General features: G+C 42.2%; 1 protein-coding gene across 1 annotated transcript in view; it reads right to left on the bottom strand.

Annotated features, from left to right (window-relative positions):
- LOC128832396 (collagen alpha-6(VI) chain-like) overlaps positions 1 to 15835 on the bottom strand; it is a 104598-nt gene extending 88763 nt beyond the window's left edge. The window contains 5 exon segments of the mRNA XM_054019738.1: positions 819 to 1424; positions 2014 to 2406; positions 2409 to 2621; positions 4665 to 4760; positions 15760 to 15835. Of these exon segments, the coding sequence (XP_053875713.1) occupies positions 819 to 1424; positions 2014 to 2406; positions 2409 to 2621; positions 4665 to 4731 (1279 nt within the window). The 5' untranslated portion in view covers positions 4732 to 4760; positions 15760 to 15835.
- Positions 15836 to 17204: the final 1369 nt, after the last annotated feature.

The following is a 17204-nucleotide window of genomic DNA, read 5'->3' on the forward strand; positions in this document are numbered from 1 at the left end:
TCTTCTGGCCAACAACTGCAAAGGCCGACTCTGCAAAGGAGTGTGGACCTCCCTATTCCTGTTTTTGATATAGTGTACTGTAGCCATGTTAGATGTGACTTGAACATGCAGGGTACAGAGGAGCGGCAGGAATCTTTTTCAGCTTCATGCACTGCCCACAGTATCAGGAGATTGATGTTTAGCTTGGATTTTTCCTGGGTACAAGAGCCTGGAGCCGCATGTTTATCCAAGTGAGCTCTCTAACCCCATTCAGAGGCATCTGTAGTTTTCTTCATGGGTGGGGAGGAGATGAAGGGAACCCCCCAGGTACACAGCCTCTATTTTTCAACCAGTATAATGACAAAACTCTGTGGGGTTGGAGTTGTAAAAACTTGCTTGTCCAAGCTGTGTTTGCTTGGACTAAGAAAGAAAGAGAAAAAAAAAAGCCTGCCTTGCTAACGCAATGAAAATAATTTAGGCACCAATCCTATACTGGGCTTTGTTATCATGGACCCTCCCTTACACCTATGCAGAGGCCCAATGACACCAAGGGGACTCCATAAAGACATTAATTGCTCCACTAGGAGACCGTGATGCAGGATCTTTGCATTAATTCAATAAAATAACATGAACTAGAGTCAATATGTTAAAAAGATGGGTCCGAGCTACAGTTTGGATCCAGATTCAGCTTCGGAACTGCACTTCCTCAAAGGCTAAAGTTTGGAACTAGATCAAAAGTTCAGGGGGATTTGGATCCAGGTTTTGGTTCAAGACCATCTCTACTTAAAAATCTTCCAGCTAAAGAAAAGATAGAAATATGATTACTGGGAAAGGTTTACCTGCTTTAAGTAGTTCTCTTCTTTCAGACTGGACATACAGCTTGTCCTGAATTTGATTCAAGAGTTTCTTTTGTAAAGTTCTGGCTTCTTTTGGCAGGTCAGAAAATGCCGTCAGCTTAGTAACATATTGCTGTTGAGGATATGATGCTATCTGGGTTAACTGGGTGTAATCAGCATTTTCAATGCCTTTGGTGAATACAGTCACACCAGCTCTCCGAAGATCATGAGCTGCCTCACTTACGTTGTCTTCAGAGGGTCTGTGCGTGATCAGAATGGCTATTTGCTCTATCCCTTGGGCCTTTCTGCTTCCAGAGAAGACTCTTTGCCTTGTAGCCTTAATGGCAGCACCGGTGTTGGCCTTCCCTTCCCTCGGAGAAAAGCCCTGTATTTTCTGCAGAATAGCAGTTTTGTTTGTTTCTTCACTCAATAAAGATAACACGTGTGACTCACTGCTGTATGTCACTAGGCCAATCTTTGTACAATTCTTTTTCACATCAAGAAAGGAGACTGTATCTTGCAGGAACTTTTTAATATCTTCAGCTTTTGGTTTTGAAACACCCTCATCTACTATGAACACAACATCAGCAACGGAATCACTCTTACAAACTGCAGTGGGAAGGGAGAGAAAAAGAACACAATATTAATTGTCTATTTCTTGGCCAATCCATGGAACACTCTTCTAAAATAGTTTTCCTCATTCAGATTTATCTAGAAACACAGAAATTGCCATACTGAATCAAATTAGCAGCCTACCTAACTCCAGCATCCTGTCTCCAGCAGTGGTCAATACCAGCCACGTCAGAGGAAGCCCAAAGTAAAATGTCCATTAATTAGTTGTTCAGGGCATAAACCAACAACAAGAGCTATTTTCTCTTGAAAATTACCAAATCTGCAAGAATAGTTACAGCTTCACTCCACCCACTCTCCATTCACTTTTGTGGAGTCCGGAGTTAGTCATGCATAAAGTCATGATCAGATAGGCACTGGTTTTCAAAATGTCAGGATTACATGCCTCTCTGTATACACAGGTACCTGGTCATGGACATGTCTGTTCTCTTCATTGTTTTAAAATATACATGTCATTTAATATTTTGAAAATTTAGCCCAAAATGTTCAAGGTGTCTTTCTTTCCAACACTGAATTACTTCTTCCAACCAATATGATCACAATTTTTTCATAGCCTTGCATTCCTTACCTTCTCTCTCAGGAGCACTTGCAATTATATCTGTTGGTATTATGCGTTTAATATCTGTTTGAATAACGTCCTCAATTATCTTGGTCAGGTTTTGAGAAGACATACTGAGATCCCTCACTGTGTGAAACTTATAAGAAAATTGAGGTGTAGCCATTGACTGCAGTTCTTGAGGAGAAACATCCTGAATCCCCACGGCTATGATTTTTACCCCGTCACTTTTCAAGAGCTTGGCAAGTTCTACTACATCATCCTCTGATGCCCCTGAAGTCAAGACTACCAGAATTTGTTCTTTGTCTCTTCCACTAGCTGGTCCTTTGAAATAGGTCCTGTGAACTTTTTGAAGGGCATTGCCAGTTTTTACTGAACCACCCTTGAATACAACATTTTTTTTACATAATTCAGCATTGGGTTCTTTGCTGTATAGGTGTCCAGCAGAAATTCAACGTGCAAATCATCACTGTACTGGGCAAGTGCGATACGATATTGGTTAAGAGTTGCTGTTAGATGACTGATCATTTTGCTAATAAAAGACTTCATAGAGGGGAATGCCTTGTTTCCCAGGCTATTAGAGCTGTCAACCAAAAGGACAATATCTGCAGATGTAGGGGCTGCAAAAATCAGAAAGTTAAATGTTATTACATATTTCTTACCCTTTATCTCTACAATACTCTGATGATACAAGCAATGCTTTACAGAAGAATTTATCCAGAGATATCCAGAAATAAAATGTCCAAAAGCTGAAAAATATCCTTCTAAGCCCAAGAATTCTCTCTTATATTTTAAGCTTATTTTATTATCATGAAAGATTACAAAGATAGGAAGTTACACGTGCTCAGCATCTGTTTGCTCCCGAGGACTTCCCAGGAAATGTAGCTATTCAGTGCGTCTCGGGATTGGATGCTTGCTTCCTTTTTGAAGTTTAAATTATTATTTTTTTTAATTTCTACTGAATAGAACACACATTATCTAGCAACAGAGGGTCCTGTGGCACCTTTAAGACTAACAGAAGTATTGGGAAAAAGTGAGGTTCTTACCCACGAAAGCTTATGCTCCCAATACTTCTGTTAGCCTTAAAGGTGCCACAGGACCCTCTGTTGCTTTTTACAGATTCAGACTAACATGGCTACCCCTCTGATACCTGACACATTATCTAGAGTTTCCAGTTAGAGAAATATCTCCAAGTGCTAACTTCTTTCACATGTTTGTGACTATGGGGTGGTGACTACAGGCACAATGCACTCTGCTTTATTTTTGCTAACATTCATTTCAGCACATGGCAGAGTGTAGTTCACCCTTAGTGTGGAGGATCCATGCAAAGTCCCCTGAACCACTTAGACTCAGGAATTACAAGGAATTGTGCATTGCAAAAAGGATCTCCATACTAACTCCACTGCAGAGGGCTGGGATGGAGGTGGAGCCCGAAATCCACATTTAGGCAGATCCTTATCCTTTGGCCCCAACTCCCAGTGCTACTAGCTAAGAAGAGCTGAGATAACTACTTATGACTACCTCTTATGGAGGAGTCAAGGTATTGGGGTGAGAGAAGAGGAGCTGCAGTTTTACATGCTTTCTCCAGTTTGGATGGGGGGAAATGTCACCTTCTCCTCTCATCCCTGTACTCTTCACTGGCACGGTCATATTTTACCTTAACACAGTAGATCTCAAGGGTATGTCAGTGATCCAACGGCCTTAAGTGACTAACAGAAGGGTTAAAATAAAGCACCCTTCCTCCTACTTTAATTTACACCTACACCACAGTAGAGGACATTTGTCACGTTCCTGAGAATGAATATTCTCTCCCATATGGAATCCTATGGCAACTGTGGACTAAGTGTGCAACCCTCTTCAGAGTCTCATTGTGTTGTATGCCACAAAGTGGCAAAAGTTGCTTTTTCTTTCTGCCTTGATTCCTCTGTGCTTAGTTACCTGCCTGTCACAAGTGCTGGTTGCCTCCAGCAAGTTGCTAATCATCCTTAACCTCCACTGAAGTCAATAGGAGTTGAAAGCCCTCAGTTTTTCTCAGAAGAACTTGCAGCATTGGGCCTCACTTTCCTCCTGAGCAACTTTCCTATTGACAACTTTTCTAAATTGTGCAACACACCTACCCTATCAGTCACATTGATCTGGCCCCTTCCACGGCCAAATTCTGCCCTAACTTACACCACATACAATGCCACAATTTAGCTCTTGCTGTGCCTGGGATTTATACCAAGGACCCAGTTCTGCAGAAGTTACATGTAGAATCCCAGTGACCCCAACAGAACCCATGTGAGTAGGGAGCAGGATGGATCCTCCTTTTGCACATACTGAGTAATTCAATCCCAGGTACCCACCTGAAAATAACTAAATTCCATGTGTGGGCTTCATTTATACATTATCTGCATTTTCACCTCTGAATTTGGCCCTAATCTATATAAGTCTGTCAAGGTTTACGATAACACTAATCAACCTAATATGTAAATCTAATGTCCATCTCCATTATTCAAACACAGTTTCAGTCTATTATACAAAGTCTCATAAGGTATAGAGATCCTGACTCAAGAGTCTCAGGCTTCACCTCAAATTTTTGGGGGGGAAATTGGGGACTAAATATTGTATTTAAAAAAAATCAAATCACATAATACAAGAGAGTACAAAGGATACTGAAATACCAGGCATCTGAGTTACTGAAGTTTGACTCCCAATAAGGAAGAGGAACAAAGTCAGCAGCATCTTCATATTATGAATGAACGTTCCAAGCTTTAATTCTGGAAAAATAAAATAAAAATTCCATATATCAAGTATCATAAGGACCCTGGAACATGACTGCATAATGCACTAGTATAAGGAAACTTATAGGGGTAGGAAATATGTAGTCCAATCCCAATATGCTGTTATAAGAACCTAAAGCGCTATAGATAAAGAAACAGGAAAACGGTGAAGTATACATGGTCTTCTTTATCCATGTGTCACATGGCATGTACTCACCGCCACGGCGCCTCCTGCTGGTTACCTCGGGAATTAGCTCATCCCAGCATCAAAGCATCTCCTGCTGTCGCTTTTTGTCTTATCATTATCAATCTCCACCACTGTAATTCAGGCGCTGCGTCCTTCTCAGCCCGTAGTGCCCCTTCTCCTGGCTACTGCCCCTCAGCAGTGCCCACACACTCAGGGTCCTCCACTCCCCAGGGAACCCCAATCCTCTAAGCCCATCTCACCTCAATGACCCACTGCCAGTCTTCATCTAGCCCCTTACCTCAGGGGCAAACTGCAGTCTGAAGTGGCCACTCATCATCGGACAGGGGGCCTTCTGCCTCTACCTTCCTTGGCTGCCTCCTCAAAGACCTAATATCTCCTCTGGCCCTGACAGCATGGCCTTTGCCTGGGGGTTTGCCAGGCTGGAGCTCCCCCAGCCCTTCCCCAGCACTGCACTCCTTTTTGCTATCCGGCCACCAGGTCCATCTCTGTCCAAGGCTGGAAAGAGATTGACTGGCCTCTGGCCCTGCAGCCCTTTTATAGGGCCCAGACTAGCCCTTATAAGATACCTCTCAGCCTTTTCCTGATTGGCTCCCAGCCCCAGCCCTCTCAAAGGGCTGGCTTTTAACCCTTTCTGAACCGGAGCGGGGTGACCGCCCCGCTACACCATAAAATCAGACATTAATTATTGTAATCTCATCCGTGTGGCACTGATGCCTACAACCTTCCTGCTTCATAGCTATTTAAAATGTTTCCAAGGTGATTTTGATGACATCATTTCCCCTTTGTACCTCTCCACTGGCTTCCCCTTCTCCACTGAATCAGCATCCCCTTACCTTTCAAATCTAGTTTTTTATTATGGCCCTGACCCTCACCTTCGCTCTGCCAATGACACCCTTGAGCATCCATTTATCTGCTTGTCACAGAAGCACCTTTCTGCTTTTTCCCATGCCACCCCATGTGCTGGGGAAGAACCTTCTGACAACATTCACAAGCCGTCACCTTATTCTCACTGAGATTCCTCCTTGAAACCTACTTTTAAAAGATACAAACCTACAAACCATTGCCATCTGGGACTGATTAGGCTGGCAGCCAGCTGTTACTGAGACCAAGCTGAGTTATGCAAATGTGCCTGGCTTAGGGTTGCCAGGCATCTGGTTTTCGACTGGAACACCTGGTTGAAAGGGGACCCTGGCAGCTCTGGTCGGCATAATAGTCCGGACGGCGGTGCAGCAGGACAAAGGCAGGCTCCCTGACTGCCCTGGCTCCGTGCAGCTCCTGGAAGTGGCTGGCATGTCCCCGCGGCCGCTTGGCGCAGGGGTGATCAGGGAAGCTCCGCGTGCTGCCCCCACCTCGCGCGCTGACTCTGCAGCTCCCATTGGCCTTGGCTCTATTGTTAGTTTTTCCTTCTCTCACTGTCCCTCCCATTTGTCAGTTTATTCGCCTGTCCCATACTTTCTAACTGCTAGATTGCAACCTCTCTGGGGTAGGGACAGTGCCTAGTACAATGGGGCCCTAACCCTTGATGAGGGTCATTAGGAAATACTACTGTGTTCTTCGATCGGTGGCCTGCCTGGGGCCTAGATCTGGCCTATGAGGGCCTTCCCGCTGGCCCACTGGGCATCAGCTGTTCCATCCTGCTCCCTGCTGGGAGCTCTACTGTAAGGACACTCTAACTACCTGGCTCCTGCTCTGCCCTGGGCAGCGGGCTCCCAGCAGCTCCAGCCGCTGCCCAGTCCAGCTGCAGCATCCCCATGCTGACCTGCCTCCCAGTACCCTGCCCGAGCCCAGCACCTGCTGGTTTGGAGGACACTCTGCAGCCTGGGAGGGAAAGGGGCCGCCTGGCAGGGCAATGCAAGGGCCAGAGCTGCTGGAAGCCTGGGGCGCGCTTGAGCCAGTGTGTGGAGCTGCCTTTGCAGAGCCACCAGTGGGGAGCAGGAAGGAACAGCTGGTGCCCAGTGGGCCAAACAAAAGACCCTTATTCATGGCTTTGGTCCCTTTCCCTCCCCTGCTCCAGAGCATCCTCTGAGCCAGCAAGTGCCAGGCCCTGGAGAACCTGTTGGCCTGCCAAGATTTGGACATTGCCTTATAATGTAATGGAATACCACTGCAATACTAAAGATCACTACAAATAATAATGACTATTATTGCACATCAGGCTCTCTGCAATGATGAAAGGCAGCTTAAAATGCTACCACTGTCCCTTCCAACTACATATTTCTCTGCATTTCAGGTTTAATATAAAGAAACTCCTAAGAGTTCATGTTTTACAAGTGTTTTTATGTGCCCCTTGTGTATAGCTAGTAAAACATAATAATTTAAACAAATAAAAAACAGCTAAACGAGAATAAGGATTTAGAGTGGTAGCTGTACAATGAAATGGCTCTCTGCATGCCATTGTGACATAAGACTAGAAGTACTTTGCTGAGGGATGTTAGACCCGAGAGCCCTGAGAGCCTCTTATGCTTTTTACAGATGCTCAATAAACCCTTCTGTTTTACGCTGACTGAGTCTCACTGCAGTCTAGAGATCAGGGTTGCATTATTCCCTGTGGATGTGGAGGCCCCGGGGATCCAGAGCGAGTGGACTCCCTGAGCGTGCCCATGACGAGAGACAGGTGTACTGAAGGCTCAGAGAGGTGCGGTCCCAGGAGGCGGTGGAGCCTACAGCTTAACCCCCGAGAGAGAGTGGGATCCTGAAAACGACTGTCACACTGAAGGGGGTTCCTCCCAGGGACCGTTCGGAGCCGAGAGAGGGTATGAGTCCTGTGTGTCCGTAACAAGTTGTTGCTGAGCGACTTGTCTATGGAAGTACTAACTTCTGTGTCATGATATTTACTTGTAGGAATGTTATTTGGCCACTAGATGTCTCTGTGCTATACTGAAAGTTCCAGCAAGGGTGCGGTCTCTGGTCTCAACAGATGGAAGCCAACTTATTTTGTTTGTAGCTTATTCCTGTATTAATCAATGTCTGCTTTGTAAGGGCTGTGGCTACACTTACTATGACAATCTGCACATATGTCCAAATCCTGGACCCACTGCACAGTTGGGAGTAAATGGACTACACTCTAGAGCAGAGGTTCCCAAACTTATTTGGCCTACCGCCCCCTTTTCAGAAAAAAAATTACTCAGCGCCCCCCTTTTCAGAAAAAAAATTACTCAGCGCCCCCCTGGAATTCTACCTTCTTTAAGCGAACAAACAGAAAGATGCAGTGACAAATTTGTGTTCTTTTATGTATCTATATTTCTACCTACGTCCTACAATATAGTAAAGAAAGATGTGTTATTAGAATATCGCCCACGACATCAGGTATACAGTGGTTTTTGCATAAGATGGCAAAAGACAACCAAACTAAAATACTAATGAAACTAATAAACTGGGTTTTGTTCTTTGCTCAGCATTAGATATATGTATTTGATATTAAACTGTCAAATATCAAACTAAATTTATCAAGAAATAATTAAAAAATAATCAATATGCAATTAAAAATCAGTTAATAGTTTTAATTTAGTTTGCCCTTATTTAAATAATTGTTCCTTATTAACACACGCCTTATTTACCAATTAACACAGATGATTCGATAGATATAAATAAATGTTAATAGTTAACAGTTTTTTTTACGATTTCATTCCCGTTTTCGTTAATATTGTAATAAAAAATGACAAATATATTGACTGTACACTTCAAATAGTACTGTACCGCCACAAGCCTGCTATGATTTTATTATTAGTAAGCACTAGAGACACAGAAACGTACGGTAGATATGTAAGAAAATGTATAAAAATACTCACGTGTAAATTGCTCTTTTATTGAAACAACAATAATACAATTTGCTTTGTGTGATCCGTAATCCGTAAAGATCGAAGGTATTGAATATGAATAAAAAAATTTAAATACTTATTGCACTATTGTTAACTGCTTTTTACACAATTAAGAAACAATCTAAATTAGATTTCATACATGTCGCCTATTTATAGTATCGTATTGTAAACAAGTCATTACACGCACATATTCCTGCCAATGCATGCTGGACTTCCCGACAATGCGCGACACGCTCGCCTGCCAACACTTGCTTGTTAAGAGCTGTTGGTGGACTTGACACCTGATCGGTTATAATTTGTGAATTTATTTGGAAAATAAAGTAATCACTACAACTTTAACTCTATGTTACACAACAGATGAAACATGTACGAACGGTTTTTCAAAATTTTCTTATATTCTTTCTTTATGCTTCCACCGCCCCCTTATTTTTATTCAACGCCCCCCAATTGCACCCGAAGCTACTACTGCCCCCCTGGATCGTTCCAGCGCCCCCCAGGGGGCGGTATCGCCCACTTTGGGAACCTCTGCTCTAGAGGAAGCGAAATCCTCTGCCCAGATCATAGATTGGTTATGAACCACTTTGCAGCAACTACCGCAGACTAAAAGCTACATCACCTGTACACCAGTTGCAGCCACTCTCACAGGGAATATTACCCAGTGAATCTGCTTTGTTTTGGAACCACCATCCCTAGCAGAAAAGCTCTCTGCCTTGTGATGCAGGGAGTTCCTGGGGTGCTGGGAAATGCAGTTGGTGCAGATTCCTTGCCTGGACAACCTGCATCCCCCACCTCCTTTCCACAAGCACTGGAATCGAATGTCAGTCTGTACCCTTCAAATTCCTCCACTCCACTGGAGGATAGTGGAGGGAATGGGACAAGCCACATAAGGCTGGCCCTACTGTCAGTGATGTGTGACCTGCATCTTTAAAATCAGAACTGAGTCCATAGACTAAACTGATCTGTAAAGGGAAGTTGCATTATGGGTGTATGCACACCCAAAAAACTCCACTCTGATCTATACCTGCAACTGTCGCACACTTAACAGCCCTAACCCAAATCCTCGTCCTTCCTGCCCATTGGAGAATGGGACCCAACAGGCAGCCTCAAGATGAGGAGCAGGGTAGTACAAGCAGAAGGAGCCCTGCGAAATGGCCAACAGGCTGAGGCAATGACAGAATGAACAGTTGCTCCTGTGGCCACACCTCTAAGCAAAACATCTGTTACGACCGTCAAAGAATATGCTGTGTTCACGGAGCCTCTCTGACAGTTGGAGAGTTGGTTCAGCAAGCTCTGCATGCCCCCATCCCTGGTACATAAATCCCCAGCATAGGGAGTGTACCAAGGCATTTTGGGGTTGGGTGGACGTGTGGCAGAGAGAGTCTTATTGACAGCTATTTCCTAGCTGCCAGAAGACCCATACAGACCATGGTCAGCTGGGTACAAGTTAAGCCAATGCTAAGGGCTTCCCTAAGCTGTATTTGGGGGGTCTAACGGGCTCTTTGAAGCCCCAGGGAAGAGGAATCACATTGCCTCCCTTCTTAGTCCCATTGCAGGGCTCTGCATCAGTATTGTAGAGATGAATTCAGGCTTGGAATCTTTGGAATCTGTTTGACAAAGCCAATTTCTATGAAGGTCAATCAAAACAACACTATCCAGCATAGTTTAGAGTCCACACTTTGTTTTCTGACTTTATTATCTTTCTTTAAATAATCAGAACAGTCGCAAGTAACACCTGAAAAAATGTAGTCCAATTACACAGTGGCTTGAAAACTATGTTTGGCTGTAGAAAAATATAGCAAATGGAATACTAATCTTTTGGAAAGCAGACAGAATCGATTGCTTGACAGACAATATAAATTTTCACAGCACATGTAAATACTGTCCGATTGCATTTATAAGAAGAAAAGGCTTTAGGATAGGAGGCAAGCTAGATAGAACTTTTTTCAATCTTGCGATTTGTGAGACATTTTACAAATCCAGCGTCAGTTTCATTGTATTAAATTTAGGGCTGTCGATTAATCGCAGTTAACTCACAAAGTAATCGTGATTAAAAAGATTAATCGCAGTTTTAATTGCACTGTTAAGCAATAGAATACCAATTGAAATTTATTACATATTTTGGATATTTTTCTAAATTTTCATATATATTGTATTCTGTGTTGTAATTGAAATCAAAGTGTATATTATTTTTATTATAAATATTTGCACTGTAAAAATGATAAACAAAAGAAACAGTATTTTTCAATTCATCGCATACAAATACTGTAGTGCAATCTCTTTGTCCTGAAAGTGCAACTTACAAATGTAGATTTTTTTTGTAACGTAACTGCACTCAAAAAGAAAACAATATAAAACTTCAGAGCTTACAAATTCACTCAGTCCTACTTCTTGTTCAACCAGTCGCAAAGACAAACAAGTTCATTTACATTTACAGGAGATAATGCTGCCCTTTTCTTATTTACATAGTCATCAGAAAGTGCGAACAGGTATTTGCATGGCACTTTTCTAGACGGCACTGCAGGGTGTTTACGTGCCAGATATGCCAAACATTCATATAGCCCTTCATGCTTTGGCCACCATTCCAGAGGACATGCTTCCATACTGATGACGCTCGTTTAAAAAAAATGTGTTAATTAAAATTTGTGACTGAACTCTTTGGGGTATAATTTTATGTCTCCTGCTCTGTTTTGCCTCCATTCTGCCATATGTTTCATGTTATAGCAGTCTCGGATGATGACCCAGGATGTTGTTCGTTTAAGAACGCTTTCGCTGCAGATTTGACAAAACACAAAGAAAGTATCAATGTGAGTTTTCTAAAGATAGCTACAGCACTCGACTCAAGGTTTAAGAAGCTGAAGTGCCTTCCAAAATCTGATCGGGATGGGGTGTGAGGATTGCTTTCAGAAGTCTTAAAAGAGCAACACTCCGATGCAGAAACTACAGAACCCGAACCACCAAAAAAGAAAATCAACCTTCTGCTGGTGGCATCTGACTCAGATAATGAAAATGAACATGCATTAGCCCACAGTACTTTGGATCATTATCGAGCAGAACGCATCATCAGCATGGATGCATGTCCCCCGGAATGTTGGTTGAAACATAAAGGGACATACGAATCTTTAGCGCATCTGGCATGTAAATATCTTGTGATATTACAACAATACCATGAGAACACCCGTTTGAAATTTCTGGTGACACTGTAAAGAAGAATCAGGAGAGCATTATCTCCTGCAAATGTAAACAAACTTCGGAGGGGTAGCCGTGTTAGTCTGAATCTGTAAAAAGCAACAGAGGGTCCTGTGGCACCTTAGAGACTAACAGAAGTATTGGGAGCATAAGCTTTCGTGGGTAAGAGCCTCACTTCTTCAGATGCAAGTAATGGAAATCTCCAGAGGCAGGCCCAGAAGAGAAACCAACAGAACTCCACTGGCCATCACCTACAGTCCTCAGCTTAAACCTCTCCAACGCATGATCAGTGATCTACAACCCATCCTGGACAATGATCCCTCACTTTCACAGACCTTGGGAGGCAGGCCAGTCCTCGCCCACAGACAACCTGCCAACCTTAAGCATATTCTCACCAGCAACCACGCACCGCACCATAACAACTCTAACTCAGGAACCAACCCATGCAACAAATCTCGATGCCAACTCTGCCCACATATCTACACCAGCAACACCATCAAAGGACCTAACCAGATCAACTACAACATCACCGGCTCATTCACCTGCACGTCCACCAATGTTATATATGCCATCATATGCCAGCAATGCCCCTCTGCTATGTACACTGGCCAAACTGGACAGTCACTACGCAAGAGGATAAATGGACACAAGTCAGATATCAGGAATGGCAATATACAAAAACCTGTAGGAGAACACTTCAACCTCTCTGGCCACACAATAGCAGATGTAAAGGTAGCCATCTTACAACAAAAAAACTTCAGGACCAGACTCCAAAGAGAAACTGCTGAGCTCCAGTTCATTTGCAAATTTGACACCATCAGATCAGGATTAAACAAAGACTGTGAATGGCTGTCCAACTACAGAAGCAGTTTCTCCTCCCTTGGTGTTCACACCTCAACTGCTAGCAGAGCACCTCACCCTCCCTGATTGAACTAACCTCGTTATCTCCATACTGATATATACCTGCCTCTGGAGATTTCCATTACTTGCATCTGAAGAAGTGAGGTTCTTACCCACGAAAGCTTATGCTCCCAATACTTCTGTTAGTCTCTAAAGTGCCACAAGACCCTCTGTTGCTGTAAACAAACTTGTTTGTCTGAGCTTTTGGCTGAACAAGAAGTAGGACAGAATAGACTTGCAGGCTCTAAAATTTTACGTTTTATTTTTGAATGCAGTTTTTTGTACATAATTCAACATTTATAAGTTCAACTTTCATGATAAAGAGATTGCACTACAGTACTTGTATTACTTGAATTGAAAAATATTTTTTTTGTTTTTTTTTTACAGTGCAAATATGTGTAATAAAAAAATAAATATAAAGTGAGCGCTGTACACTTTGTATTCTGTGTTGTAATTGAAATCAATATATTTGAAAATGTAGAAAACGTCCAAAAATATTTAAATAAATGGTATTCTATTATTGTTTAACAATGCAATTAATTACATGATTAATCACGATTAATTTTTTTAAGCGCTTGACAGCCCTAATTAAATTCTATTTTCCTGAACTTGCTGCCGACCGTGATTAAAACTGCAGGTTGCCCACCACTGTTCTAATGCAGTAATTTCTCAAATATAAATTACTACTATGCCTCAGTATCTTCAAGTGAGAGCATAAATAGAAAAACTATGTGATTAATAATAAGACAAACCTAAGGAATTCTTCATAAGCTGTATGTTAAGTTGATTTGTAGAAGTAAAATATTAAAAAATAATAAATGCTGGAGGTTTGTGTAATATCCAGGTCAGAATAAGAATGAAATTATCTTGGGGATATTAGATTTGCAAAGGATGGAATACCTTCATTTGCAAACCAGCATCTTTTAATATACAAAAAGTACAGTGTGGGGGGGGGTTGTCTGTAAGCGAGGACTGGGCTGCCTCCCAAGGTCTGTGAGAGTGAGGGATCATTTACCAGGATAGGTTGTAGATCGTGGATAATGCGCTGGATGATCCCTCACTCTCACAGACCTTGGGAGGCAGGCCAGTCCTCGCTTACAGACAACCCCGCAACCTTAAGCAAATATTCACTAGCAACTACACACCACACCACAGAAACACCAACCCAGGAACCAATCCCTGTAGCAAACCTCGTTGCCTACTCTGTCCCCATATCTACTCTGGCGACACCATCACAGGACCCAACCACATCAGCCACACCATCAAGGGCTCATTCACCTGCACGTCCACTAATGTTATATATGCCATCATGTGCCAGCAATGCCCCTCTGCCATGTACATTGGCCAAACCGGACAGTCCCTCCGCAAAAGAATAAATAGACACAAATCGGACATCAGGAATGGTAACATACATAAGCCAGTAAGTGAACACTTCAATCTCCCTTGTCATTCTATTACAGATTTAAAAGTCACTATCATTGAACAAAAAAACTTCAGAAACAGACTTCAAAGAGAAACAGTAGAACTAAAATTCATTTGCAAATTTAACACCATTAATCTGGGCTTGAACAGGGACTGGGAATGGCTGGCTCATTACAGAAGCAGCTTTTCCTCTCCTGGAATTGACACCTCCTCATCTATTATTGGGAGTGGACTACATCTACCCTGATTGAATTGGCCTTGTCAACACTGGTTCTCCACTTGCGAAGTAACTCCCTGGTCTCCATGTGTCAGTATATAATGCCTGCATCTGTAACTTTCACTATGCATCTGAAGAAGTGAGGGTTTTACTCACGAAAGCTTATGCCCAAATAAACTGTTAGTCTTTAAGGTGCCACCAGACTCCTTGTTGTTTTTTTCCAAAATTTTAAGAACATTGAAATAAGATATGAAGGGAAAAGCCTCTGGCATTCATTGCCACTTTCTCATACCCTTCAACATCATCAGTAACTCTTTCACTTCCAGCTGTAGCAAATACTGAAAAGCCATTTGTACCCCAATTTTAGCAAACTTGTGCTCTGCCACAAAATCTTAGTTTCAACCTCATACACTTTTATATCAAGAAACTGGCACATCTGACTTTCATACAGTCTGTATACAAGTAACATCATTCCACCTTACCATCGCACAGGTTGATTTTTGTGTTAAGAGTGTGAGTATGACTAAGGGGGTACATATGACTTATTGGTATTTGATTGAGAAAGAAGTGGATACCTTATGGAGTGTTAATAATAATGACTATTTCTTATAGAGCACTTATCTGTAAAGCTCAAAGCATGTCACCGTCTTGAATATATTTATCTCCACAACACCCCTATGACGAAGTGTTATCCCCCCAGTTTTACAGATGGGAATGTGAGACACAGAGGGGCTAAGTGCCTTGCCCAAGGTCACACAGGAGGTGCACGGCAGAGAAGGAAATTGAAGCAGGGTCTCCTACATCTTACGCTAATGCCCTAGCCACTGGACCATCCTTCCCCTTTAGTATAGTTGTGGACAAAAAAAAAAAAAAGTAAAACATTTATCTGGCATTAGGGTTGTGCAAATGTATCAGTAATTTAAGAGTCTAAAACATTACAAGAACATTGTAATTATCTTAAAAACAAGCATTGAATACTCAGGAAATTCAGAATTAAAAAGTTAAACTTAAATATCTATCCACGCATTGGCTATATATAATGATATAAATAAGGGGGCAGAGAGAAAAAGATTATACTGAGAGATATATATATAGAAGAGATTTTAGAGAAAAATCTATATATTACCAAAACTTCAGAGTGAAAATTTCAGACTAACAGTATATTTAAATGCAAAACCTGCCACAGAGTGAAATGTAATTTTGTAGCTTTCTTTGGTAATGCAGAAAACAGCTTGTGATACTTACCACATAAAGGGAAGATGTTTATCAGCTCAAAACTTTAGACCCTCCAAAGTGGCTCAGGAAAGACTGAACCCCTTTTAAAAGCAACTCTATCAGTAGTTTGCCAAAAAAGCCCTCCCATGATGACAATTAAAATATGTATCTTTAAAAGGCTTCCAAACCACCAGAAATAATCCCCTCCCCTCTCCTCACACAGTGAAGAAGGTTGGTCTTCAGTGCAGAGTTCACTGCCAGCAGCAGCAGCAGCTGTGAGGGTGAAGTTCAGGGGTTCGTCACTCTCCTGGTTTCTTACTAAACTGATTTTCACTTTGAGCATCAGTCACTCCTGTAAATTCTGCAGCTGAGGGCTGGGTAGCAGCCTTGGGCAAGGTTTTTTTTTCAGAAGCTTTTAGAAAGGGTGCTGATGTTTTCTTAATTTATCTATATTAATTGCTTCCCATGCTTCCTATCACAAGTTCTTTTTACTGCCAGAATAATGAGGTGACCCTCATCCCTCTTTAGGGAGTAATGCTGCAAAGATGCAGAAACACAGGCTTACACACCTACCAATGTGATATATGCCATCATGTGCCAGCAATGCCCCTCTGCCATGTACATTGGCCAAACCGGACAGTCTCTACGCAAAAGAATAAATGGACACAAATCTGACATGAGGAATCATAACATTCAAAAACCAGTAGGAGAACACTTCAGTCTCTCTGGTCACTCAGTAACAGACCTAAAAGTGGCAATTCTTCAACAAAAAAAACTTCAAAAATAGACTCCAACATGGAGCTGCAGCACTGGAATTAATTTGCAAACTGGATACCATCAGATTAGACCTGAATAAAGACTGGGAGTGGTTGGGTCATTACAAAACCTAAACTTAATTTCCCCATTACTAATTTCTCCCTACTGTTATTCAGACCTTCTTGTCAACTGTCTGTAATGGGCCACTCTCTTATCACTTGAAAAGTTATTTTTCCTCCCTTGGTATCCTGTTAATTGATTTATCTCATTAGACTGACCTCACACTTGGTAAAGCAACCCGCATCCTTTCATGTATTTATACCTCCTCCTGTATTTTTCACTTCATGCATCTGATGAATTGGGTTCTAGCCCACGAAAGCTAATAGCCAAATCAATGTTAGTCTCTAAGGTACCACAAGGACTCCTCGTTGTTTTGCTGATACAGACTAACACGGCTACTACTCTGAAACAGGCTTAACGATGTACCAAGTGAATTTTCTGCCCCAGCTGACTCACTCATTTTTTGGACTGCTCACAAAGGGCTAATTAGCTGGAAAGCACTTTCCTGCTTTCTTCCAACTTTTATTTGTAACTTATATAAACAACACTCCATCCTGCTGGACCACAGAAATTCCTTGGAAACTGATAGCCATGATCTATTGTATATTCTAGTAATAATAATTTTAAAGAGAAAGTTTCCCACATATTGAGTGAGGAAA

Source organism: Malaclemys terrapin, chromosome 2 (genome assembly GCF_027887155.1).
Source record: "Malaclemys terrapin pileata isolate rMalTer1 chromosome 2, rMalTer1.hap1, whole genome shotgun sequence".
Classification (NCBI taxonomy): Eukaryota; Metazoa; Chordata; order Testudines; family Emydidae; genus Malaclemys; species Malaclemys terrapin.